Source organism: Telmatherina bonti (genome assembly GCF_933228915.1).
Source record: "Telmatherina bonti genome assembly, chromosome: 19".
NCBI lineage: Eukaryota > Metazoa > Chordata > Actinopteri > Atheriniformes > Telmatherinidae > Telmatherina > Telmatherina bonti.
Window position 1 is genome coordinate 20,486,717 of NC_136617.1, and position 26,944 is coordinate 20,513,660.

Genomic DNA, 26,944 nt, shown 5'->3' on the forward strand with positions numbered 1-26,944 from the left:
TTATGTCATAGAAAAGTCTAAAAAATGTATCCTTTTTCAACAGGTCACAAGTCAAAAATATCTGAAATTTTTTTTTTAGATACACGGGTATTGCAAATTTGGTGTGTTTATGAAAGCGACTTAATCTAAACAAACATAAAATTTCTCTTCTTTTGTCATGAAACTGTTTTGTTTGTTATTTTATCCTGTATCATTTCTTTCTCTCAGGGCTGGGCTTTATCTGCAGCCTTGCTCTGGACTCCCCACAGCTTGCAGGACAGCCAAATGAATTATGAACATGTTTGTTTAGCAGCATATGGCAAGGAATTGGAGTTTCATGCTCGAAGATTGAATGACATAGTTGCAAGTAAGTGAGCTGTCAGCACGTCTTGACATGTGAACATGTGCAGCTTTGGTGGACTCTACCACAAAGTGAAATCCTACACTGACACCAGTAAGTAAGTGACAGTTTGATGCTTGTATGTCATGGGGTTTGCTGCAGACCAGTGTAAGGTACAAAGCGGAAAATCAACACAAAAAGGGCTTTCTCAGAACTGCAGGTTGAGATTGAAGAGACTATGACTTTCTACTTTTACTTTACTGCGCTTGCTTAAATTTTCATTTTCTATCTGTGCTGCATCTGTTTTTACTGCTAAATAGAGATGGCATTTTATGTCTGCAATAAAATCTGATTCAGTATAAAATAAAATCTTCTTACTAAATAAAGAATTTCTGCTTTGAGCATCATCAATGATCACCATAATCCTAAAAAAAACATGTAGATTTTTAAATGCACATTTAACAGTTTGATTTGTTCTCTGTTCTTGAAAAAAAGAACTTTTTTGCAGGAACTTTTTGCAGAAACATTTGCTATTCTTCAAATCATTTCAAAGCGTACTCTTCATTAATTTGAGTTTGCATAATAGAACATAAAACGACATGACATTGCTTTTATCATTTCTATAATTATTAACATTTTGAAGTTGGCCTACAGTGAAGTTATCCTCTGTTTTTTGTTTTAAAGCAGTGTTTTTTTTAACTACTGTGCCGCACACTAGTGTGCCATGCGAGATTATCAGGTGTTCCCTGAGAAATTACCCAATTTCACTTAATTGGTCTAAAAAGCAGCTCTGTGTTCATCCAAACATACTACAATGAAAGATAATAAAATTCCTTCTTGTGTTTATCTGATTTCTATTCAAGAGGCTTTGACAAGATGGACTTTATATTAATAAGGTGGACTTAAATAATAATAATAATAATAAAAACTTTTAGGTTTGTGGTGTGCCTTGTGATTTTTTTAGTGAAAAAAAGTGTGCCTTGCCTACAAAAGGTTGAAAAACACTGTTTTAAAGACACAGACCAGGGCATTTTTACACATAAAGTTGGTCATAAGATTTGACCTAATTGTCCTCCAGACTTATCAGGACATTTTGCGAGACTTTAAACGTCGTTGTTTCTATGAATAATATTCACATTTTCAAGTGAATTATCGATCAACACAACAATACTGAGACCTCAGCAGGTCCATCTTCTTAACCCAGTACTTTTGAACTCCATTCAGCCTCACGCGGTCACGCCTCAACAGGAAGTGACGAATGTAGCCACGAGCGTGACGAACGCTTCGTTCGAAAATACAACAAGGAAGTGATCATTTATTGTTCAGGAAAATAACCAGCAGATAAAACGTCTCCTCTAATCAGAGGTCGCCCCGCTCGGTTGTTGGGTGTCGGGAGGGCTGAAGTCACCGTGGACTCGCCCGAGAGCCCGTTTCTGATCGTTTCCCGGATTTTTGCTTTTAGCCAGCTAGCTAGCTAGCGATGAACACGGACGTGGAATTTCACATCAGGCAGAATTATCCGTGGAACAAGCTCCCAGCTAATGTCAAACAGGTACGGTGTTTTAATGTCTGCTTGGGGCACGATGAGCTGGGGGAGGGATTGCGGGGTGTCCCTGGAGATGAAGCTGTCAATGTCACAGCGGTGCTCTGTGTCATCCAGGCAGCTGCCAGGGTCTCCTCTGCAGAGCTTTCACCATGCAGCCGGAGCCACGACTGACCATCATTACATTACAGCCATGCAAGCCTCTGCTAAACTGCTCTGGCATCACATGACAGATAGGTTGACTGAAGGCGCCACATGATTTCAGCGCGTGGGTGGCACCTGCAGATGTTGCATTCACAGCTTTGTGCACAACGTGTAGTGTCATTTCACTGACAGCATGAAGGATTTACATACATACACTGTAGTCTGGATAATCCTTCCTGCTGCATGAACGCCATCAGTAGGACAACATGTCGCGAGGAAGTGGAGGATGATGCATGTGCATTTTGGGCCGCTGTTTGAGCTGTCTGCATTGCTTTGTGTAATCTTAAAAGTTGGAGAGTCAACCAGATACAGTCCAAGTCCAGGAGTGATGCTTCTGAAAGGGTGTGAATGGGCTGATGCAAATGGAAATGTTAAGATGAATACAAAACTAATCCCATGATTTCAGTTCAGAATAGAAATGCACCATTTGGATTTTTATTGATTATATGTGAGATCAGTCTTTGTAGCAGTTTTATAGGCCACACTGTAATAAACAGAAATACCATATTGGTTTTTATTGTTGTTTCTCCACCACTACTGAAGTCTTACTTCTACCAGGTTTCCACTTTTTGTATCTGAGTGCAACACGTTTTCTATGAAACAAGTAAACTGTGGTTTCCTGCTGTTACTTAGAAAGAAAATAACTTTCCAATAACAAATTTGTTTAGTATGCCAGTATTAAAATGTTAGCACACATTGTTGTTACATACCTGCTCAATTATGACAATGACAGTAAAGTTTTGAGTCGAATTGAAAAGAGAGGCTGCATTCACCGAGGTTTAGTCACATCATTCCTTTCACCTAATTTGCTAGATAAGGTCAGTATTGATGCCAGTCTCTATCTATTGTCAGAATAGTGCATCCCTTAAAGAACATCCACAGCTATAAAAAATTAGCAGCACAAAACTCAAGGTCATTCTTACATTTTGAGTTTCACCTGCTAACATCAAGTGTGATATCAAATGTGCTGGAATCGGATCACAGCGCAGTAAGTCTGAGAGCAGGAAATAGGATGGTACACGTTGCTATGCTAGCAGGAGGAAAAGCATGATTTTAAACAGTTCCTGTTACTTATTGCTGCCTCAGAGCTTAACCTGTCCCTTGGCCTTACTTGTTTACCCTGTTCTTTCTGCAGAGTTTGGGAAACTCTCAGCGCGAATATGAGAAACATGTGCTCCTGTACAGCATCCGCAACCAGCTGCGATTCCGCAATAACCTAGGTGAGCAGGTTTGCCCCTCCTACCAGTGTTAAGCTTACATACTTTGAGTACTACAGGTGTGAAGTAAAAGAGGAAACTGTGTTTGGATGAAAGCTTTTATGTGTTGCATCTTTGCAGTAATGTAAATTGTAATAACACCCTCTCTTCTAACACTTGTATGAGCTGGAGTTACACATTGACAATTATATAAATGATAGAAATATATTTAGTACAACTGTCCTTAGTAATAAAAAAGATTTTACCAATAAAGTAATCTATTTTATTTATTCATTTGTGATCCTCTGGTTGCCTTACATTGCTGTATCTGTATTAACCTGTTCCCATGTGAGCACTCACCTCTGGCTGTGACCTGACTGCTGTGTGCATTTTATGAACAGTGCGCCATGTGAGGAAAGATGAGCGCAAGTATTACGAAGAGCTGCTGAAGTACAGCCGGGACCACCTGATGCTGTACCCATACCACTTGTCTGACATCATGGTCAAAGGGCTACGAGTCACTCCGTTCTCCTATTACATAGGAATAATGGAGGTAAGCAAGCCATGCGGTGCTGCACTCTACGACAGAAGGGATGAGTTTCTGACCAAGAATGGCTGATCATCAAGCACTTTTTTGTTTGAATAATCCATGCAAGCCGCATCTCATAAACGTTGTTGGCCTGGGCAAACTCAGGAGCGAAGCGGCCAAGATTTTCTAATTGGTTTGGAAACATTCAGCTTCTGTTCATTTAGTCTGAACATTACCTACATTTTTACATCCTTTGAGACCACTGCAGGGTTGGTTGTTTCACACAAAAACAAGTACACTTGGAAAGAATTTGAGGTTTTTACATTCCCCTGCTGATATTTGCAAAATTCATTTATTTTTACACAAAGAACAGCAGTGTTCCTGCACACATGAATGGCTTTTTAAATGCTGGTTTTAATTGGTTGGAGAGAGCGTGTATTGAGGATAAAAAAGGTGTAATAAAACATTTAGGAGTGTATGTATTAATGGAAATGGCATCATTTGGGCACTAGGTGTCAGTCAGTGTCCAGTAAAGCCTCACAGAGCAGTTCAGGGAAACACACAGGGGTGATCCTAGGACAAACACATCCAGGGAAAATCTATGCTGCTTGCTCTGCAGTCAGGTTGGGGTTTGTCCGCCTGACAGCCCACACTCACTAATAAAGCACAGTCTGTTGACTGAGGCTGGCACAGAGATCCAGTCTGTCAAAGACTCAGGCCTGCCGGGTTCTCCTTGACTTCTGACTGTTTCCTTTAGATTTAAGTACTGAGCTTGTACATTTACACTGATATTAAAGACTAATCCACATCTTCATGATATCAGTACATTTGTTTTAAGTTGCATCTAATCTGCTTTGACACTAGTTACATTTGTTGGGTGTTACATGTGTTTCTATTATTTCACAGGACCTGTTTGTACACTGTGTGTGTGTATATTTTGCATGCAGATGGCAGCTGCCACTTTCTATTGTTCCGTGTTTAGCATACTTCCCATTTCATTTGGACAGATGTGACTAACATGCTCAGTGTTAACTTACAAACATGACTGAAAACAAATCATTTTAGTTCTCAGCTCTCTACACCTTTTTGTCCTCGGCATGCTAAACTGAACTTGACTGAGCTTGAGTTGTGACCAACTAAATGGCCGATGGCTGTGTCACATTCTATTAATTTGTTCGAGGCATTTAATGAAAATGGGGAGCGGAAATTAGCCCGGCTGCCCAAATTGACTAATCCTTTAGTTAATCAGCAGCAGGGGATACAGAAAGGGGAGGGAAATGTTTTAATTCTTCTTTTCTTTTGCTCCTCCAGGATATTATGAACAGTGAGAAGAGTTATGACTCCTTGCCCAACTTCACTGCTGCTGACTGTGAGTTTTTTTTTGTTTTGCTTCCTTTCACTCCCATAGTGTTGAAATGACTCAAATCAAGGTTTTTTTCTCTCTCTCTCTCTCTCTCTCTCTCTCTCTCTCTCTCTCTCTCTCTATCTCTGTGTCTCTGGCATCCTTTTCATATCTCTTCCCTGAGACAGGCAGACCTGCCACCATGCAGAGATCCAAAGTTTTAGTGTCATGAGGGATTTGAAATTGGAAAGGGCAGGAGGTCATTGGAATGACGCTTTCATGTATTTTTAAGGATTCCTGAGGCTTATCTGACCTGCAGTGTTGCTCTTTGAGTTCGTAAAGCTGTTATTGATTGGTGTTAACCATTGTCCTGGTTGATTAGATCACAAGAGTGCTTGCTTCAAGTATTTGTTTTCAGACCCACTATTACAATCCGTCCTCACATGTCTTCATTGACCACCCCTCTGAGCAACAGGATATCAGTTGGTCTATTCATATGTCAGAGATGCATTACTTGTTCACATGAACATGTCACGGGTTAGCCTGACTGGCTTTTTATGGGATTATTTACAAGAGTCTCGATACTGTATGTAACGTTGCAGAGAGGATTGGAGAATAATAGGCTAAAGGATCATCATTGTGATGCTGCAGAACCTGCCAGTGCATTCTGACCCAAGTTAAAGCTTTTAACCAGTGAAATACAGGCAGCTTACCAGTGGACCATTAGCTGCTTCCAACTTAACTTTGATGTGCACACACATGCTGACTGTCCATGAGTGGTTACACATTAGACATACCTTTTTAAAGCTGACGTTCTTTTGATTTGACTGATGTGCAACATTTTGAGACAGTGACCACAGCAGGTAGAGTCGGTGCCAGTAAATATACTCCAGGCAGATTACCAACGTTAAGAAAGAACAAACGTCCCGGTCATCCGTAAATATTTCCCTGACAAGAGGTTGAGAAGGGACCTGATCTGCTTCAGTGAAACCTTTAGCCCCTTAAAAGTAATTTCCTCACTGTAATTTCACAGGTTGCTGTTTGTGTGGAGGTCTGTTTTAAAGATGACTTCCAGGACTGATCTGGGGATTTTATAGCTGAGCTCACTTGTGCAGATATACGTATCAAAGCCTGTAGAGTTGCTGTGGCGATGGGATCTAATCATGTCGTGTTTCTGTGTCATTGTAAGCAATGATATCAGAAAGGTGTTTTCACTAAGTCATTGTCATTAATGATAATTGTGTCATACACTGACATGTGTCTCTGGTATTTTCTAATAATAAAAGTAAGTACGCCTGGTATGATCCCTGATATCAATTTATGTAGATATCTATTTTGTTCTATGATATTGTAACAGAAAAAAGGTTATGAAACTCTAATATTTCTAATAACTTCTTGAGGCTTTGTCTGATGAGCATCCATGCCAGTTTTGCTAAAAACCTTTGTCTGTTCCTGAATGTCAGACAGACTGCGTTGCTTCTAAATAATTGTAAAACCGTGTAAGCCTAAGGTGGAAAACAAGTGCATGGGCAGTTGTAACACTCAGATTTTTTGTTGTGGAGTGAAACAGGCTTTGGCACGGGCTTGTGAACGACTGAGTCCTGGCAGTGCAGGACCTTCATGCTGTGGCAACAGAAGGCTGCCAGCAGTCTGTCACTACTGCACCCAGAGGGACCTCTCTCCACTAATCTCCCTGGAGAAGCTTCGGAAGTGTGCGATGCAGGAGTGGGTGGAAGGAGGGAACGAGTGTGCAAAAAAAAAAAAAGTTTCATGTGGGAGGATGTCTGTATGTTGTGTCTGTGTTTCAATGAAACAGCAGGACACGCGTGCTGTTAGGAGGGTGAAATGCAAACATGCCTCACTTGTTCCTGTTTGCATTGGCAGCCAACCCAGCTCTTCTTGCTCTGCCCAAACTAAGCCTTTACAGCACATGCAGGAGATGGTAGCAATATGGGATTTGAAGACAAATTTGCATTGACAGTATTGTAAAACATTTGCTAGGATTTTGTCAGATTCCTTAAATTCAGAAAAGTATGCATTGATTGGTTGTAGCCACGGATGAAAATCCACACACAAACTCACTTTATATTCTTCAGAGGGCCTCTCAGTATGTTCAAGAGATAAGTTCTGCTCGGTGGATGTTCATGTATCAGGGGATTGTTACTGAGAAACTTTGTGCATATTCAGGCAAAGTTGAGATGAGTTATTACTTGTAAATTGAAGATGGATGTAACAAACATGACTTGATCCGTTGCTTGACTACATTAGTTTGTGGCCATTTGACCATCATCAGATGAGATTTTTGGCATTTAAGATGATCGTATTTGGGTGGGAGAATCCACCATTCATTCCAGTTGTGGATTATTCTTGGGATGCACATTAGGGCTGTGATGATATGCTTTTGTCCCGATTCGATTCAATTCTGATTTTTTGGGTGCCGATTCGATTTAAATTGCGATTCTCACAATTCTTTGATATTGATGACTTTTGTAGATTAAAAACAAAATAAATGTATAAAACTTTTTTTTCTCTTCATTTTCCTTTATCAATCAGGAAAAAGCAACACAGTAGCCAGACCATCATTCTGCTGCTATAATGCCCAAGAAGACAAGTAAAAAAATTGATGAAAACAATAGAAATAACAAAAATTTTATAATGGATTGTTTTTATTTATTTAAAAAAAATTGATTTATTTTTAACAAAAAAAATCAATTTAAAAATTGTGAAGCAAAAAAATACAGATTTTTGATTTTTTTAATCTTTTTATTTGATTTTCCCACCCCTAATGCATATTGTCTTCCTTTCTTTGGTTAAAACAGGCTGTGAAGTCAAAATAATGAGTCATTTTAAACATTCACTGTTCAGTAAAGTTAGAATTATTTAAGCCTTTGTGTTATTCTTAGAAGCAGTTGTAATCTGAACATTTATCTGAGCAGGCAGATTTATTTGCAGTAGTGCTCATGAGCAGTTTGACTTCACTGACATGTTTTTCTCTCATCATCACACAGGTCTGAGGCTGCTTGGCATTGGGAGGAACCAGTACATTGACCTGATGAACCAGTGCAGGTCCTCCAAAGTAAGCTGTGATCATTATACTGTATCCAGGAGAATGTATGTTTTAACAAACCTTTTACTGCATATTGATTATCGGCTGACATTCCTGTGTATCACCAAGGTAATACTGCAAAAGTGGACATAGCTGTACTTTAGGGTTTGCATTACCCAAGATAAAATACAGTTTATTTATTTAGTAAGTTATCCTACAGTTGAAAACATTTTAACATGTTTACCAAATGATTTCCAGCAACCACTCGGCTGTAAAAATCAAAACTTTATTCACAGAAGTATTGTTTGTATGCTGGTACTTTCATTGCTCTTGCGAGACATGAGGGGTACGTTTGTTTGTCTTAACTTTATTGATCTGATTTAAAACTAGGACCTTGTTTAAGTTTTTATGTCCTGATGTTAAATGGAAAGTTTAATTATGGCATTAAGTGTCTTTAACATATCTCTGAGTTTATGGACATGGAATAGTTTTTTTTTTTCAGCCAAATTAAGTGAAACAATGACACGTTTCATGCTGTTTTCCATTTATTTAAAATATTTAATCCCTAAAATAGAGCCTTTAACTTTATAATCTGCTGATCATTATGTTTTACAGAACTGACAATGGACAGTAGTAGTAAATCAAGGCAAAAAAGTCGTTTTACATAAGAAGAACTATAAATAACTTTAATAAGCTTTTTGTAGGAAGAATTGTCCTTGTAGGAGCTCAGTCAGCAGAGACAGGGTCTTTAATGAACAAATTTAAGATAGTAACACAAGACTTGAGTAGAAATACTTTGACTTTAAAACAGACTTGTTAAAAATGGGAACTAAAAAAGATAACTGACCAGGAGATTTTACCTGCTTAGTCCTGGTCTTGTTAGCTGAAATCCTTTTTTTTTATAGGAATGGCTTTTGAAATGATCCATTCATTTTTTTTCCCATATAAAAAGTGTAAACAAAAATAGAAGTTTCTCAAAAAGGAACAAATATGATAAGATCTGCAAGTAAGGCTTATTTAAAACAAGTTACAAAAAATTTCTTTAAATGCAGACCCGTTTGGATCGAGCGCTGCTTGCACAACATGAAGAAATGCAGTTAAGAAACACTAGTTATATAACAGCGTAAAAACCAAACATATTTTCAGATTCTTTTCATGTGCATTGATTTTAAAATGTAACTTTTGTAATCCTGCAAACAAAAGAACATAATAACACTTGCTGCATTATTTTATTTACATGGAGGATTTTTGATTGCATGTCCCTGATAATCTGTAAAAACAAAACAAAACAAAACAAAACAAAAAAACTATTAATCCTTAATAGCTCAGTTGATCATACTTAAATCTCACTTTCCCTGGTCAAGGATGAAGCATCCCTGATTGCCACCCCTTTTTCATTTTCTTTTTGCAGAAATTCTTCCGTAGGAAATCGGCTCGAGATTTGCTTCCAGCCAAACCAGTAGAAATCTCAGTGGAGCCGTGGTGGGTGGCACAGACGGGCTACATTACTGAGGATGACATAAGGGTGCGACAAAGCCTATTTCTTTTTTTTTTTTTTCATTTTATACAAGTAAAATGGTTTTATTTTTATATCACAAATTTCATTTGTAAACTTTAAATGGGGAAAAAAAACTGACTTCCTCTCAAAAAAATTAGACCTGCGGCTGAATTTAGGCTAAAATGAAAACATTCAATTAATGCAGTTTACGATACAGACATTTAAGATGAGAGAATGTAAAAATATGATCTGGGATGATGTCAAGCAATGTCCATGATTTTCAGAACAGAAGGAAATCCGAGCTGTAGGAACACTTTGCTCCCATAAAGAACCTGAAAGTAGGACAGATTGCACAAACACAGGAGGCAAAACTTATCACAGAGATATGAGAGGGAAACATGCAGAGGGAAAGACGAGAGGAAAGCTGACAGCCAAGGAAAGCGCTCCAGGAATCAACAATTTTCCTAAAAAAAAAAAAGAGAAGGAAAGAAGGAAGACAAGGATAGGGACATAGTTTAGAAGTGCGTGTGCTTCAGGGGAAATAAACAAGCTTAGAAAGATGCACTGATGAAATTTGCTGGGATTGACTGCACATATTGTTGTAATGGAAACTGAGGGATAAATTTTATACATTTACGTTAGGTAAAAAAGAATCTGTTCATCTGACAAAACGATTTGGCAAAGTTGAGTTTCTGAAAGTGGTTTAACACACCTAGATAATTTTCTGGGTATTGATATACTCCTATTACCTCACCACTCCTCATCATACCTAATAAATCCCGGCTAAACTCTCAGCTGTTTTGGTCTGTGATGTAAAAGGCAACGTAAACAAACAAGCTTATTATAGTAGAATCCAAGATACTTTATTCACCAACTTGATTCCCCTCCTGTGCTCAGACAGCAGTCTAAATGAATGCTTTTACAAATTCACACTTTAATATTCTGCTATACATTCAATCTTATCGATTAGATGTCATTAGTTAGATGACATTTATTTATTTATTTATTTATTTATTTATTCATTCATTCATTCATTCATTCATTCATTTTTACATTTTTTTAAAATCCCCTATGCTGTCTTCTGATGTTATTTTTCTGATTGGTTGACCTGCAGATCTGTTCCCCAGCAGAGAAGAGATCTATTGATAAGATGATAGATTCTGGCCCTCAGCTGGCCGGATCAATGGAGTACAATGTAGTGTTAAGTGAGTATCAGATCTTCTGTTATTTGTATCTGACTAAACTTGTTACCAGGAACGTTTGTCTCCTCCTTCTGGCAGAGGGAGTAAAAACACAAAAACTAGTTTATGGTTGGCCACTACTGGATTTTCTGTTACTGTATTCATCTCTATGACTGCAGTTTCTTTTTCTTTTTTAAGATTTTGAGTATCATAAACTTCTTACTTTCTTTTCTCCAAAAGACTCTTTTGAAGGGGTTGGACTGTAAATGCGCGCCACATAATGCTGACATAAAATGCATTATGTGAGTTTATATTATGTGAAACTCTTATTGAAGCTTACTAACTGAATATGCTGGTTAAATCCTCTTTAAACTTAAAAATTCAACCTTTTACTTCAGTCATTGAATATATACATTTCTTATTTCTACTGTTAAATATATATTGGTTTATTTGATTTATGAATATTTTCCAAATAATTTATTTTTCATTTTTGTTTCCTTTCCTTTTCTTTCTTTCCTAATTTTGGAAGTAGAGTTGTATGATGATGACATTCTGTGACACATGCTTTTCTTATCTGACCATGGCAGCAATGGCAGTGGCACTCGTGTTTCCACTAGTAAGGATGTTCTTTTATAACCTGTTCTTTTGCTGCAGGCTTGTACAACCGGGGCTTCATCTACCTGGATGTTCCCATATCTGATGACAGCTGCATCTCAGGTACACTGCTGTGTATGCAGGTTGAGTAAACACACATACTGTACCTGCCAACAAACTGAACAGACTTTTACATTAGATTTAATGGAAAAGTGTGTCCACATTTTCACTGGTGACAGATTAAGTGGAGAGACATAACTCAGTATTGTAGACAATGGAGTTGCACTTAGGGGAAGGAAGGTCTAATGGCACCATTACAGATCTATACAGAAAGCAACATTCTGCGTAATTAAGTACTTGTTACGCTTTTCTTCTAGTCCCCCCCCTCGAGGGGTTCGTCATGAACCGCGTCCAGGGTGATTACTTTGAAACACTTCTCTACAAAATCTTTGTGTCCATCGATGAGCAGACAAATGTAGCAGAGGTAGGCATTGAAAGTTTTTCCATTACGCGACGCAGCTCGGCTCCTTTCATATAATAAAATGCGACTGTGTTCTTATTGCTTTACTTTTTAACCAAGAACTGTTTTTCTCTTTTCCTCTCTCACTTTCTCCCGATTCCTCCTCCCTGTGTGGGTAGCTGGCAAACGTGCTGGAAATTGACTTGGATTTAGTGAAGGTGGGTATTCATGCAGTCAGTGCCTAATGTGGGGCTTTTGTTCATTTGTACAGACTGAGGGGGGGGCTGTCTTTTGTAAGTAGAGAACAGGGATGTCCAAAGTTGGTCCTCAAGGGGCTCAATCCTGCAGGTTTTTCATGTTTCTCTGCTCCAACACACCCGGCTCACTTTAAATGGATCCAACGGCCAATGACGTTCTGCACAATGACTGATTTGAGTCAGGTGTGTTGGAGCATGGATACATGGAAAACCTGCAGGATTGTGTCCCTCAAGAAGTGGAACTGAAAATTTGGAAATATGGCATTATTTCAAAGTTTACTCCAAAAAGATCTGTTAGAAATGGTGCTGGCCATAATGAGCATATCTTTTGGGAGCATCCCTCAGTGATGGATACTCTCCTATTAAGACGGTTCATCTGCTGCAGTTTTTCAGGACTTTTAAATATTTATTTTCTTCCTGTGTAATGTTTGTTATAAAAAATCAAAACAAAAAACTGCTCACATATTAGATTATTACACACGCTGGGCAAGTCTTCAGATACCCATTGTTTATTTATATTTTTTCTATACAGCCAGACTTTTAACTTGCTTCTTATCAATTTTTTCTCCAGCTTTACTAAAGGAGCTCTAATTATTATTTTTTTTTGTCTTTGGCTATTGGCTGCTTTTGATTTAATTTCAGAAATATTCATTTTAAGTGTCGTGTACAATGTGTCTTTTTTTATATAAAGAGAAGAGACACAAGGCAAAAGTATCTTCAGCAGGTAAACAGTAACCTAAAGTGATGTATGTAAAAAAAAAAAAACCCAAAAAGACCTGACCTGGGGTCTGTGAGATGCAGCTGGGCCTGCAGTTGATCCATCTACTGCTCGCTGAAGCCTTATCAGAAACGGTCTCGACGGAACGTGTCAAAAACACATTAAGGAAGGAAAATGGAGAAAAAAGGCCGATATACACTAAATTACGCTGAACTGAAAATCACTGGCATTAGAGCAAGAAATCCTTTCTATATCTTAAGAGGGGATCTAGTCGTTCAATTGCTGACATGTACACAGCAGGGTAACAACATGGAGTTAAAATAAAACCCCCCAAGAACACTTGACTGTCAGGTGGAGGGGGGTTTTGCCCGTATGCTATGCACCCCATCTACTTGGTGATCATGTCACAAGGTCACAAGGCTGCACGGTGGCACAGTGGTTAGCACTGTGGCCTCACAGCAAGAGGGTCACTGGTTCAATCCTTGGCTGGGGAGGGGTTTGGTCAGTGGCCTTTCTGCATGGAGTTTGCATGTTCTCCCCATGTATGCGTGGGTTCTCTCCGGGTACTCCGGCTTCCTCCCACCATCCAAAGACATGCATGATAGGTTAATTGGTCACTCTAAATCGCCCATAGGAGTGAGTGTGAGCATGAGTGGTGGTTCGTCTCTGTGTGGCCATGCGATGGACTGGTGATGGACTGGCGAGCTGTACCCTGCCTGTTGCCCAAAGCCATCTGGGATAGGCTCCAGCTTCCCCGTGACCCTGAATTGGATTAAGCGGTTCAGAAAATGAATGAATGAATGAAAGGTGTTAAAACTGTAAAAGATTCAGTGTGTTTTTTCATGCAAAAATGAGCAATTTGAATACAAGGTGGAAGTGTTGAGCTGTGCAAAAAGCAGATCTAAGTACAGATGTGCAGAGTAAATCTGAGCTTGAGCAGGGTCTGATCGAGTGTGAGGGCCGGACTTTTAAGGAAGAACATTTGTATCTTAACGTTAAAACAAGATATTAAAGCTGCATAGAAGAGTGAGTCATTTTCCAGCTGTTTCAGAAAATGGGTGTTTTCTTTCCAGCTGCATGTCAAGTTTATATTGGGAAGTAAGCATTTGCTTGGTGAATAGATATTATTTCATTAATACTACCTTAGAGACCAAACTGCCTTGTTGCTTTGTTGTGATTTTAGCGTTTGAAATGCAAACAGGTACCTGAAACGTTGACATCATTGTGGATTAGATCTGCCGTGGCCTACAACGTTGTTGAAAAGATGCTTGAGTTTGACCCAGTTTATCATCTGCTCTCTGTCACTGAGCCAAACTCTCAATATTTTGACCTTCAGTTTGAAGAGCTTCACTCCTCTGTGCCTCTACTGCCATTTCATTTTGCACACAAAGAGCAGAATTTTGAGAAGATGGTGAAGGCAGCAGCGATTCTACTGCAGAAAACCTGCAACTTCTGACTGAATGAGATTTCTGAGGGCAGAGCCTTGACCAAAGTGACCTTAGTTAAAAATTGTCTTGTGTAATGATTATTTTGAGGTTCAAGTTGTTTCTGAAACTTCTTGATTCTTTTGGTATGATAAGAAGAAGCTGGTTAGTTGACCTGAGCTTGCAGCTCTGGGACTTTGACTTTGTAAAACAGTCAAAGTTCAATTTGACAGACCGAGGTGGGCTGCTGAGTCTAAATTAAGAGTATATGAAACATGTTTTTTTTTTTTTGTTTTTTTTTTAAAGATAAGAGTGAACTAAACAGAATTTATTTGAATTATTTTCCCATTTGGATGGTTTGATAAACAATGCAGGACAACATTTTGTAGAGGCATGATTAGTAGATAAAATGGCTGTTTCTGATTTACTCCCCTCTCCACTCTTTCCCTAACAACAGCTGGGAGGGGCTTCTGCACCATGACGACCCTGCACTGGAATTAGCAGGTGTAAACAATGGATGCTTAACTAATTTACAACAAAAACATGAGTGTTGCATCAGTGATTATGATGTATTTTGACTGAGAAAAGTTGGATTCCAGTGAAAGAATACTTCTTTCTTTCTTTTTGGGTTGAAGTGAGAGACATGCTCTCATTTCCAGGCTTAAGCCCCATAAATCATTCTTGTTTTGTTAAACATGGACAGAGTTTTGCTTCTGTTGCCCTAAAAATCAGGATCCTGCTCACTTAATATGGTTTATAGCCCTGATTGTTACAGATTTAGGTGCGAATTTGAATATGAGTCTTTGAAAGCACCCATGTCTCAGAGTTTCAACAATACTATGATTTAATTAGACTAAAGTAACCTAATTCAGACCCCCAGGTTATGTCTGTTAGATTGCAGAAGTAATGGTCTAAGGTGTTTTTTAGTTTTTCATACATTGGAGTTTGCTGTTTGCACAGAAACTATTTTGGTTACTGAATTTCCAACACACAATTAACAGCACATATAAATAATGCAATATTTTCTAATAGCAGATTGCTGATAACTGGGAAGTGTTACTGTTTTTTTTAAGTATTATAAGCATTACTTATAGCATTTTTCTGGCAAATTTTGTCTCTCTTTTCCATTTCACTGTATCTCATTTATCCATCATTTAATATTTGATAAATATTGAAATAGACGACTTTTTTTAGACATTACTTGCTTGATGTTTGTGGCAGTGTCAATAGACATGCTGAAATAAATATTGAAACAGGATTCATAAAGGATAAAGGAAGATAAAACTACTTTTATTTTCTAGCGACAGCTTCAAGACAGTTCAGTGCCAAAGCGCTTCAATCATTGATGGTCGAGGAAAAACTATCATGCAGCTTAAATGGATAAACCTTAAGGTTCAGTGCAACTGATGGCCACTAGGGGCAGACTTCACAACATATCTGACTTCTACAGACTTAATCATGATATTTTATGAAATAGTAACTCAGTTATGTTTTACAAGGTGTTATCATGTCATTAGATGGACTGACTCTGATTTCTAGTTGTCCATCTGAAATAAATCTTTTATTTGTCAAATGTTCTGTTTTCCACATTTAGCTTTCAACTTTACATTTTTAAGTTATTATTACTGTCATTAGTTGTAGTAGCAGCAGTTTGATAGTATCATAGTATCATTATTAGCTATATGAAGCTGGACCCAGCTTTTTTTCTTTGTTATGAGCTGTCATTGTTCCTTCTTATTATGTAAATCCACATAACTGGATAACTCATGGAAAAGTTTCATATCATATAGAGCATTTTTGTTTCTTTTGTGTTTTTATCAGAATGCAGTTTCCATGTATTGTCGCCTCGGCTTTGCCGTAAAGAAAGGACAAGCGATCAGCTCTGACCAGCTCCACCCCACCTGGAAGAATGCCCCATCTGTTAACAGACTCAAGTATGTGGTGCTTGGCCAAACATCCACCTGAAGTGAAAATCTTTTGGAGTAGTGGCCATCACTATTTGTCATTATTTGCATTACTAAATGAAAGAGCTAGTTAGGCATTCATACTGTCATGACAACAATGTGTATGCATATTGTCTTGAGAAGCCTTTCATCCACTGGCATCTACTTAGTTTCTCCTATATTATGTTGGTTTGAAATCACCTTTACAACACACTGTAATAAAACACTTCTTGGGGGTATTGTTTGGTTGTAGTGTGATTTGGGTTGTCTGCTGTGTCGTAGGAGCACCATGGACCCCCAGAAGATGCTTCTGTCCTGGGAGCAGGGCAGTCCCGTTATGGAGGGAGGCTCCTCAGCCACAGACACCGACACCACCAGCCTGGAGGAAGGTCTGTCTGTTATTCCACGTTCACACTCACACATGCATATACTGCTGCATGTGCAAATAATTACACATTCTGATATATGCACACAGAGCACTTAATGATTGCTACTCTAAAAGTTTGAGGTAGCAGCACTAATTAATCCCCTAGAAAGCTCAGTCGTGCTTCTGAAAGTCACTCTGACATTAATAGGTGTTTGTCTAAAATGGTCTCATTTATGCCTAATTTTAATTTTGTTATGCACATTAAGCTTCCGCCGTTGACTCGCGTTCAGAGTTGTTAAATTGTTGTCAGAGTGGCTGTTGCTCAGCCACATTTACATGCAAATCAGTTAGAATGAACATGTTTGGGAGACAGACACGGCTTGGGCTGGTCCTTGTAAACACGTTGAAGTTTTATTATAAACTCTAGTCTACAATTAGGAATAAATGCCAATTAATTTTGATGTAACAGTTGTTAGAGCCTCCATTAACAATCCCCCCACATAGGTACTAAAGTTTCTCCTTGTTGGATGTGTGTTGTGTTTCTGCAGCAGACACTGCCAGTGTTAGCAGCCTGAGCATTCCAGCTGCACCGACGAAGAGGATCGCCTTCCTCTTCGACTCAACGCTGACTGCCTTCCTCATGATGGGCAACTTGTCTCCGGTTTGTGGCTGCATGTTGACATCACAGAGATGTCATTTCAAACTGCAAAAATAACAGGATTTTATTTGAAGATGTAAATTTCTCTTTTATATTCTTACATCAGAACCTGAAGAGTCACGCAGTGACGATGTTTGAGGTGGGGAAGCTGTCTGATGAGACCCTCGACAGCTTCTTGGCTGAGTTGGAGAAGGTGAGACTGAAATGTAAACTTGTTTCTGTTTTCTTTTGGTGAACAGTCTTTAGAAATTTCTTAAAGTTTTCTTTAAAATAATTTTTTTTTTAAATCTCAGGTGGAGAGCACAGCAGAGGGAGAAGCTCAGCGCTACTTTGACCATGCTCTGACCCTTAAAAACACCATCCTCTTCCTGCGCTACAACAAAGAACTTACTCAGGACCAGGGACCTGATATCCCAAACATAGGTAATTACACAGCCCCATCAAGTCTTTCCATCGGACTTTTAAAAATACCCTTACACCATAAATGAAGACATTACACGTGCTTACAGTAGAAAAATGTTCATGGTGTAGGGATTCCTGTGAAGATGACACACAAGTTTATATTGGGCTCTCACTGCCTCCTCTCCCAAATTAGTGTTTCTATGTGTGTTTAAACCATGTATGTTAGTACTCTGCCAGCAGGTGACGTCACCGTTGATGAATTGCAGGCTACATTTTGTAGTGGCTATTAAAAACAAAATAAAAACAAAACTTCCTGTTAAGACTATTTATTTAATTTTTTGTTAATGCTTTATTTAAACTCACAATGTATCTTACAATTCACAGTGAATGACATTGCAACAATTTACAAAGAACTCAATTGAAGAAAAAAAAGCCATTGTTTGAATTTAAGACATTAGTTAAATTCTCAAAACAACAGAAATAAAAGAAAATAAAAATTTTGTTCAGGGGGTATTTTAAATAAAGTGTTTAAGTGTGTTCAAGGACATAGGATCTAAACTTAAAAGACAAGAGACTCCTACATTGTTTTGTATTACTCAATTATTGACTGGTTTTCCTTTGCTAATACTTTTAGGGATGTTATGTAGTTTTTAATTTAAATTTTAAAACAGTTTATGTTGGGTTTACTGTTATTCCACTTATTTTTATGTATATAATACTTTCCAATCACAAAACTAATATTTACCATTTTAGATGTTCTTTTTGGCAGACCTTCCATATAAATCATCCCTTGCTGTGTGTCAAACCAAAAATTGCTGATCTCAATATTTAACCACCTGTAAACATATTTCCAAAACATTACTTCCTGTTAAGACTTGCTGGTCAGAAATGCTGGAATTTGCAACAGTGGTTTGGAACTGGAGTGAATGATAGTTTGACCAAGAGAGCCTAAACACACACTTACATTCACATGAAAGCTCTTAAGATTGCACACCTTATTTATAATTTTTACTAGGAATATATTTAAAAATGATTGTTTTTTATTAATTTTTTAAAGGATGTTTACTATTACATCCCCAAGTTACAGCTGTATAACCAGTATTACTTGATATTCCCATTTACATTTCCGAAAGGTTGTAGTTATCTTCAAATGTTGTTTTTTTTGGAGCTTTCTACATTTTTACTAAGTGACCTGGAGCTCAGATCAGATTTTGAATCAGTTGCAGAGCATTACACTTAAATCTACAAAAACTAATTGCTTCCTGTCGCAGCAGGTTCCTGTCTCATCACCAGTGCATGCTGTTGACTGTAAAATACATTGTTTGTCTTTTTGCGAATATTTAACAACATGCAACATATTGAGAGGTATTTGCAATTGATTTACAGCAAATCTGCTGCTTTCTGAAATTGTTTTCCTTTTTTTATGTTAAGTCTGTTACTGAAAAGACATTCTCAGTAGTCATTACAATAGCAGCTGCAAAGCACTGTTGCAAATGGGTCCCATTCTACTACTTAAACTTGTTTTGCAGTCAGAGAATCAATAAGTAATTAAAAGCTGGAAACTCATCTGGAAGCAACAAAGAGGAAGTGGGTTCTGCATTTGTGCATATATTGGCAGACTCTATTTTAGTGCCACTCGCTGCCGTTTTATGGCTTTCTTGTGTCAAGATACGTTGTCTTTAATATACTCATATAAATGACTGAATACAGAGTAAGCCTGTATTGTTCGAGTAGTGTCTCTAGGTGGAGCAGTAGAGAATATGTCCTTCAGCACAACAAAGCAAGTGTCTCAGTTTCCATGTGGCTGCCATTGTGCCACCAGATGCTGTTTGCTTGGTTTGGCTGCATGCCTAATTTCTGATTGTCTTATTTCTCAGATGTCCTCAAGCGGCTGCTCGCCTACAGTCAACCTTATGGCTGGAGTTACACAGAGCCCCTAATGTTAGAATAGTCTCAAATTCACTTTTCATTTATGAAGTGAATCAAATTAATCTCCATAAGTAGCTGCTCTTTCGTCATTTTTCTATAAAAATGTGCAACAGAACATTGAATTTTGAGGTTTTAGATTAAAATATTTGCTGCTAAAGAAGTTCACGTTTGTGCAGGTAAATAAGTGGACTACCTTTCCATGGTCTGCTAAAGCTCGCTGAGGTTGTTTTGTTTTGCCGTCCCTTCAGTCCTGTGAGCTCTTCTGTCTGAAAGTTTTCCAATTACTTTAAAGCTTTTTTTTTTCTGTCATGGCTATTAACAAGGATCTCTTTATAAAACTGCAGATTTAGAAAACTGCTGTTTAGATACCTTGCTTCCCCGGCTCTGTTGGCAGATGTTAAGCATCTGCTTAAATTTTGAACTAAAAAAATACTTTTAAAAAGAACAAATATTGGTTACAACAAACAAAACAAGCTTCTTAAACTTGAAAAAGGGTTTTGGAAGAAGCTGGGCACTTATCTAGTCTAAAATCCCCTTATCAATGACAACGTAAAATTTTGACAGCATGAAAAGCATAGTATTACACATTAAATTTCATTACAGTGAAAATTAAACAGTATACAGTTGTAATACACACATTAAATCATAAAATTTAACATACATTGCCTTTAAAAAAAAAAGACCCTATTTGCCTCATAACTTTTAATTTATCATTTGTTTAAATTTTCCTGTTGATTGACATGATTTTATTTCTTTACTGCAGCTGCTCCAGAGCTGAACTCCTCTAGTAGAAACACAATGGAGTTTAGCATTTGTTCTCACAGATGGTTTTTTGGAAATGGATATTCCTCTCAGGCCAAATACACTCTTAAATGAGTAAATAGTTGCTGCTTATTGGGACAAAGTTTGAGGAGGCTTTAAACCTGCCTTAGGTGCCCTGTTGTTAGCTACATTTTAAAGGAATATTTAATTGTTTTTTTTTTTTTGTGTTTTTTTTTTTGTAGGAATAGGTACTGAAAAGGCAGGAGATCAGCAGTAAAACAGACATAAACCCTGGAAACAAAGGGAATTTATAAATACGTCCACTGATGCTTTAAGAAATAGATGTTCTTATTGAAGTTACCGTGGCAATCAAACTGAATGCATCTCTTCCAGCTATGTTCTCTTGGTAATTTGCCCTTTTCATGAAGAAATCACAACTTTCCCTGCTTATTACCCCTCAAGGTTTTCCTTTGGACATGTTGCGCTGTGAGAGCCTGCTGGGTCTGGACCAGGCCACTTGCAGCCGTGTCCTTAACAAGAACTACAAACTTCTTGTCTCAATGGCACCCCTCAGCAACGAGATCAGACCCATCAGTAGCTGCACGCCTCAGGTATGATGCCTGGAGAGACAGATGGCAGAAGGGAGACCGTGTGTCATGCTGTGATGTTGTGTAATTTGAGTTTCAGGTGGCGGTTAACGTGCATGTTTTGCTTGTATTTGTCCTCTTTCTTAGTCTACTCACTTGTGTGCACAGTCAGCTGGGCTTGTGTGTGTATGTGTGCATAATGAGTGACTTCTCAGTGTTCAGTTGCCCCAACAACAAGGGCTACACAGAGAGAGAAGGGGGGCCAGTAGCTCCTGAGTAATTCCTCCGCCTGGCTCCACTCCAGCTCTTCTTGCTGAGCCACAGGAAAAACCGAGGGGGAAAAGTTAAAATCCTGTTGTGCCGTTCACGCCAATGCTTATTCTTCACTGCTGCGACTCACTGAAGTGGAATTTGATGAATTCTTCATGTTTTCCACTCAGATCTCCTCTGATATATCTATCCTCATTTGTTTTTATTTTTCTTAAGTCAACCGCTGTATAGTTTTAATGAGAGAAATTAGACACCTTCATGCATTTGTCCTGCTCTTGCACACGTATCGGTGTACATGTGTGTGTTTGTTTCTCCTTGCAGCACATTGGCCCAGCCATCCCCGAGGTGAGCTCCATCTGGTTCAAGCTGTATGTGTACCATGTGACTGGCCAAGGCCCGCCATCTCTGCTGCTGTCCAAGGGCTCCAGGCTCCGCAAACTGCCGGAGATTTTCCAGGTGAGGCCAATATAATGATTAGTCAGGTATATGAGTTAGAAGAGAAAAGAGAAGTGTTTTTGTAGTCATATAAGAAAGGACACCTATTTACATTAAACAATAACCAGTCTAATGAGAAGCCACATAGTTAATAAGTTAAATAAAAGCCAGTGTGAAAAGCACTGAAATGGGAAATTCGCAAATTCATACTATCTCCTTGTTGTGGAGGTATAAGTAGTCACATGGCTGCCTCTGTTTTCATTGCCCAACCTCTTCTCCTAAAGCACCTGGAGCGTTGCAGATAAATACCACGATTTAACTGGATTCTCCTAATTCTAAGTATTTTTAGTGGCCATTATTTAGTTATTTTTTTCTAATTATCTTGAGAATCTGAGACAACAAATCTCTACTGTCAAAACTAATCACTGTTTGAGTGCACAATAGCAAGTGTATGTCCACTTCCCTGCATGTCTGGGTTGTGCAAATAACCAGACTATTTGTCAGAGCAGTCTGCTTAAAAATGAAAATGATTAACCAAACATAAAAGAATAACCTATTAATTTGATGAAAAAGCTCTGACTCAGACAGAGAACTTTTATTATGTCGCTTAGAGTGGAAATATAATCTTTCCTGTCAATGGTAGCAGTCTGATGAATTAGACTTTTGCAGAGTAAAGAGATAGTAAAACATTTCATTCTATACATTTCACTTTATACTGTTACCTTTACTTATGCTTTCCTTTGTTTTATTCTAATAAATCTGTAAATATAATTTATGACTGCTTAGTACGTTTGGCGATGAGTAATGTTGCTCTCACACAATGCATGTGGCTGTCTAATCATTTGCCTTTCTTCAGGTTTACGACAGATTGTTGATCACTTCCTGGGGTCATGACCCCGGAGTCGTCCCCACATCCAACGTCTTGACTATGCTAAATGACGCCCTCACACACTCGGCTGTTTTAATCCAGGTAAACTCAACACCGCTGAACTTTCCCAGGTTATGTAAAGTCCTGTTTGCATAGGATTTAAATCCTTAATGGAGTTGGGGGGAAAATGTTTGTTATTTTTGGTTTCAAGTTTCCATTTCTGTCCATATGGTGTATAACAGAAACTATATGTGTGTAACCTTCAGGGTCATGGTATGCATGGTCATGGAGAAACCGTTCACATCCCATTCCCTTTTGATGAAGAGGATCTGAAGGGAGGTTGGTGACACTCTCAGCATGAATTTGTAAAATCTCTTTATAACTGACACATATCTTTACTTCATACATATTTTATGTTTTTTCCCCCCTAGTTTTTACTTATTGTGAAACTATCATGGAAAAATTACAGAAAACATAAATCTGAGAACTTAACGTGGTCTCTTTTTGGTCTCTTGTCATGAATGATGTCTTTGTAGCTGAAACTACAATTAAGGTGATGCTGAAATAAAGAGAAAAATAATTCTAATAACATTTTCACATAACTTATTGAAAAAACATTCAGTTCTGATTTCTAAAACTCTATTGATTTATTTATTCCATATTCAGCTGTTTGCAAGTGTCTGCTGATGATAATGAAGTTGGATTGTAGTGTCTGCAGGTTAAATCATGGGCTGCCGTCCAGGTGTTCGATGTTTTCCGGGTTGTCCAGCAATCCCAAGCCACATGAGATATATAACATCTACAGCATGTTCTAGTTTTAATCCAGGGTCTTTTGCCTGCCAGATGTGCTCTGAAATGCTCTAGTCACCTGGAATTACTTGGCAGGAATCCCGATCAAAAAAAAAAAGAAAAAAAAAAGTCAAATATCACGAAATAGAAATAAAATAATGATGTTATTAAAATAATAAGAACAAGTAAAACAATTTAAAATAAATAGATACCCAATCAAATCATTACAAATAACAAATAAAACAAATAAAAGACATAGAGGACCACACAACTCACACAGTGTTAAAAGCCAAAGAATAAAAGTGGGCCTTTAGACGAGACTTTAACACTCCACTGTGGGGGCAATTCAGACATGGAGGGGCAGAGCATCCCAGAGTCTAGGACCGACTACAGAGAATGCTCTGTCCCCTCTGTGTTTTAGTCTCGTCTCAGGCACCACAAGCTGGGACTGGCCCTGTGACCTCAAAGTGTGCACTGGAGTATAAATTCGGAGGCATTCGCTAATGTGTTTAGGGCCCAGTCCATTTAAAGCTTTAAAAACAAACAGGTGTAGCCAGGTGTGATAAAGTTATATAAAAGTAGTTAGTTATTTAAAAATGAGGTGAATGCCTTTCTTCTGAGAGTATTACAGGATTTACCAGTAATGATTAACATTTGTTTTTTTTTTTTTTAAAATTTATGGCTTTTAAGCATTTTTGCACAGAAGATAGATTTTAAGTAATCTGCAAACCTGTTTGTTGATAACTTGATAACAGGCTTTGCATCAGAATATATACCCTTATCATCCAGATTAATTTTATTTAATCACATTCTGATTCATACTGGTTTACTACAGCTGATACTGAGAACTTTATCTTAGGATGGTAAATAAGACTGAATATAGAGATTTGACCTCTCTGGAGTTCAACATGGTCCCTCATCGCCACTGTTTGTGTTGTCTGCTCCCTGCGCAGAGTTTTCCTACTCCAACATGTGTGTGCACAAGGCACTGCAGAAGCTGAAGGAGCACGTAGATCTGGAGCACCAGTGTGGGTACATCACCATGCTCAACTCCAACAACAGGCACCGTCGCAGGGCCAGTGACAGCACTGAGTGTAGAGGTAAGAGGGCCTAACATCAGCTTTTTTCTCCAACTTTGTGTGAATTTGTGTTCATGTGAGCATTTAACAGTGAAGATATATAGTTAAATTAGCAGGAATGCCCTTCCCTGTAAGGGCCATTGGCACTAATGGTGCAGATTAGATAAACATGACTCACAGTCCTGTTTAATTATGCTGTTTGTCTGCATAATTGTGTGCCTTTTTTGCGATGGCCTTTGCTAATGGACATGGATCGAATTGCCTTAGCCTTTATCCTGAGCTTTAATCTTAATGTAACAAATTCTTTTAACATATACTTCTACATAGCATATTTGGATTTAAAAAAAAGGCAAATATTTCCTTGTGCTTTTTTAAACTGAAGACCTGCCGTGTATCTCAGTGGTGATATAGTTGCTTTTCTTCAAGGAGACACCCATCTTGGTGGGGGTGTGGACACCAACGGCAGCACAGAGTCCTTTGAGCTGGTGACAGAAGAGAACGGGGAGGGCAAAGGAAAGACAGACAGTAGGTGTATTTTAATAGTCTATTAGAGGATTTTTGTGAATTAGAAGAGGCGGTAAATGGGTCAGTGGATGCTGAAATGTGACAAAGACTACAGTCTGGATTCTAAACCAGGGCAGCCTTGTCAGCGCTGTGAGCCTAATGCTGTCCTACTCTCCCTCTCCCTTGCCATTCCCTTTCTCTCAGCCCTTTCTTCTGAAGACGAGTGGGTCCCTCTTGAACTGTGCTTTGGCATGCCCCTCTTCAGCTCTGAGCTCAATCGCAAAGTGTGTCGAAAAATCGCTTCACACAAGTTGTGCAGCAATGAGAGGTAAAACCTAAACCCAAGTCAAGATCATTTCATGTCTTTTATTTAAAAAAACAAAAAACAAAAGAGAAAGAATATTGTTTATTGTTGGTGTGTTAAACATGAGTTTTGCTGTTGTGTTTCAGCCTTCAAGAGCTTCTTCACTCAAGCCGAAAGCTATCACTCAAAGTGCTAAGCTTTGTTCAGTCATTCCAGGTAACGGCACTCCACTCTTATTTTAAAACTCTTAACAAGATTTTAAATGATACATTATAATAATAGGTTATAATAGTTAATAAATATATTAAATGAACAAATACATAAAGATTTTAAGAGAACAACAGACTGTTAAAGCTCTTCTACAAGCTTCCTGATTTCTAATCACATTGAAAATGAATTGTGATTTACACTTTGGCTGGAGCTACGCAGCCTACTTTACATCATTTATGGTTTTTATTTGAGATTATGTCATGAAATGACTCAAAACAGTTGTGAAGTTGTTTCTTTGGGCATTTTGTGTTGAACCAGCTTTACTTGCACTTTTATACCCTGCACCCAGTCAGATTAACTCTTATTTAAAAGACATCTTAGTAAATTAAACTCTTGAAGATGTTGTTATTGCGTAATTACAAGAAGGAAAATCTTACTGGAGGTAAATACATTGACGTGGGAAATGGAAAAACTCACCATGGACATGCAAAGCTTGATGCAGTGTTCTGAAGTCATAGGGTGAGAACAACAAGCATTAATTTGTATTCATTTAACACTAGGACCACCAGTAACATGACGGAGTATAAATAGAGCATCTCAAAGAGTCTTTCTGAATTAAATTGAGCAGTGGATCAGTATTCTGTGAAAGACTGTGAAATAGCAAATCTTTAGTAGATTTCATCACCAACAGTACAGATATTAAATGACTCAGAAAATCTGTGCACACAAGACGGAGCTGAAAGCCAGTGTTGAAAGACTGTGATCCTCAGGCCTTCAGTGAGCTAATTAGAGATAGACTGAGGCAAAGCGGAAAACCATCCTGAGATCTTACAAATCAACACTTTAAATTCTGTTTGGAACTCATAGAAGCTGCTTCCTCCGGGCTAAAGAGGAGGAACCATGCTGACAAGACCATATTCTGTTCTTCTACATTAATTTAGTTGCCGTTTTCAATTATATGTGGAGTTTAAAGGACCCACAAATCAATGTAGTCTGTCTATAAGAAGAGTTTATTCTTCTGGAACAAAATGATGACAATAAAACTCAATACTCACCTTTGAAAGTAACTTGAAATCTTGCTAGATAAAAGCAAAGCATTGCAGTTCTTTAGAAAACTAATAAACAGTGTTTACAGAATGCAAAGTTGATGCAAGCTTTGGCTGCGTGCTTCAGCATAATATTATGTTAGGTACTAGTTATTATATACACACCAGGAAATGTAAATCAAGCATACGCCAGAGTTATAACCTTTTTCCAACTCCCTGGGGAATTTCTCCTTGTCACGCATTTGTCCTCTCTGCCTGGCGCTCTGACACGTGAACTTTACCCTGTATGTGCAGGACGGCGGGCAGCCCTCCGACCTGGACAGCGGCGTGTCAAACCCTCTCAGTCAGCCTCCGGCCGAGTCCGGTGTTCCTCTGCCCTGCCTCAACCTCCTCTTCAAGGACGGGCAGCTGAGGGAATGGAGCGGGCGGGCCCCTCCCCCTCTGGACATCTCATCTCTGCAGAAAGACCAGCCGTCATAA

The 26,944-nt window shown here is 38.4% G+C and overlaps 1 protein-coding gene across 1 annotated transcript; it reads left to right on the top strand.

Moving 5' to 3' along the window:
• Positions 1–1,799: 1,799 nt before the first annotated feature.
• On the top strand, positions 1,800–26,944 carry fam91a1 (family with sequence similarity 91 member A1; the record flags this gene model as incomplete). Its single annotated transcript, XM_079259324.1, has 24 exons — positions 1,800–1,871; positions 3,202–3,286; positions 3,664–3,815; positions 5,103–5,160; positions 8,142–8,209; positions 9,591–9,704; positions 10,792–10,882; positions 11,513–11,575; positions 11,830–11,936; positions 12,092–12,130; positions 16,133–16,245; positions 16,537–16,643; positions 17,170–17,282; positions 17,386–17,472; positions 17,573–17,702; positions 20,835–20,983; positions 21,551–21,685; positions 22,521–22,634; positions 22,799–22,871; positions 24,275–24,421; positions 24,827–24,925; positions 25,109–25,232; positions 25,355–25,424; positions 26,759–26,944. 24 exons carry the CDS (start codon positions 1,800–1,802, stop codon positions 26,942–26,944), a joined length of 2,496 nt encoding a protein of 831 aa, XP_079115450.1.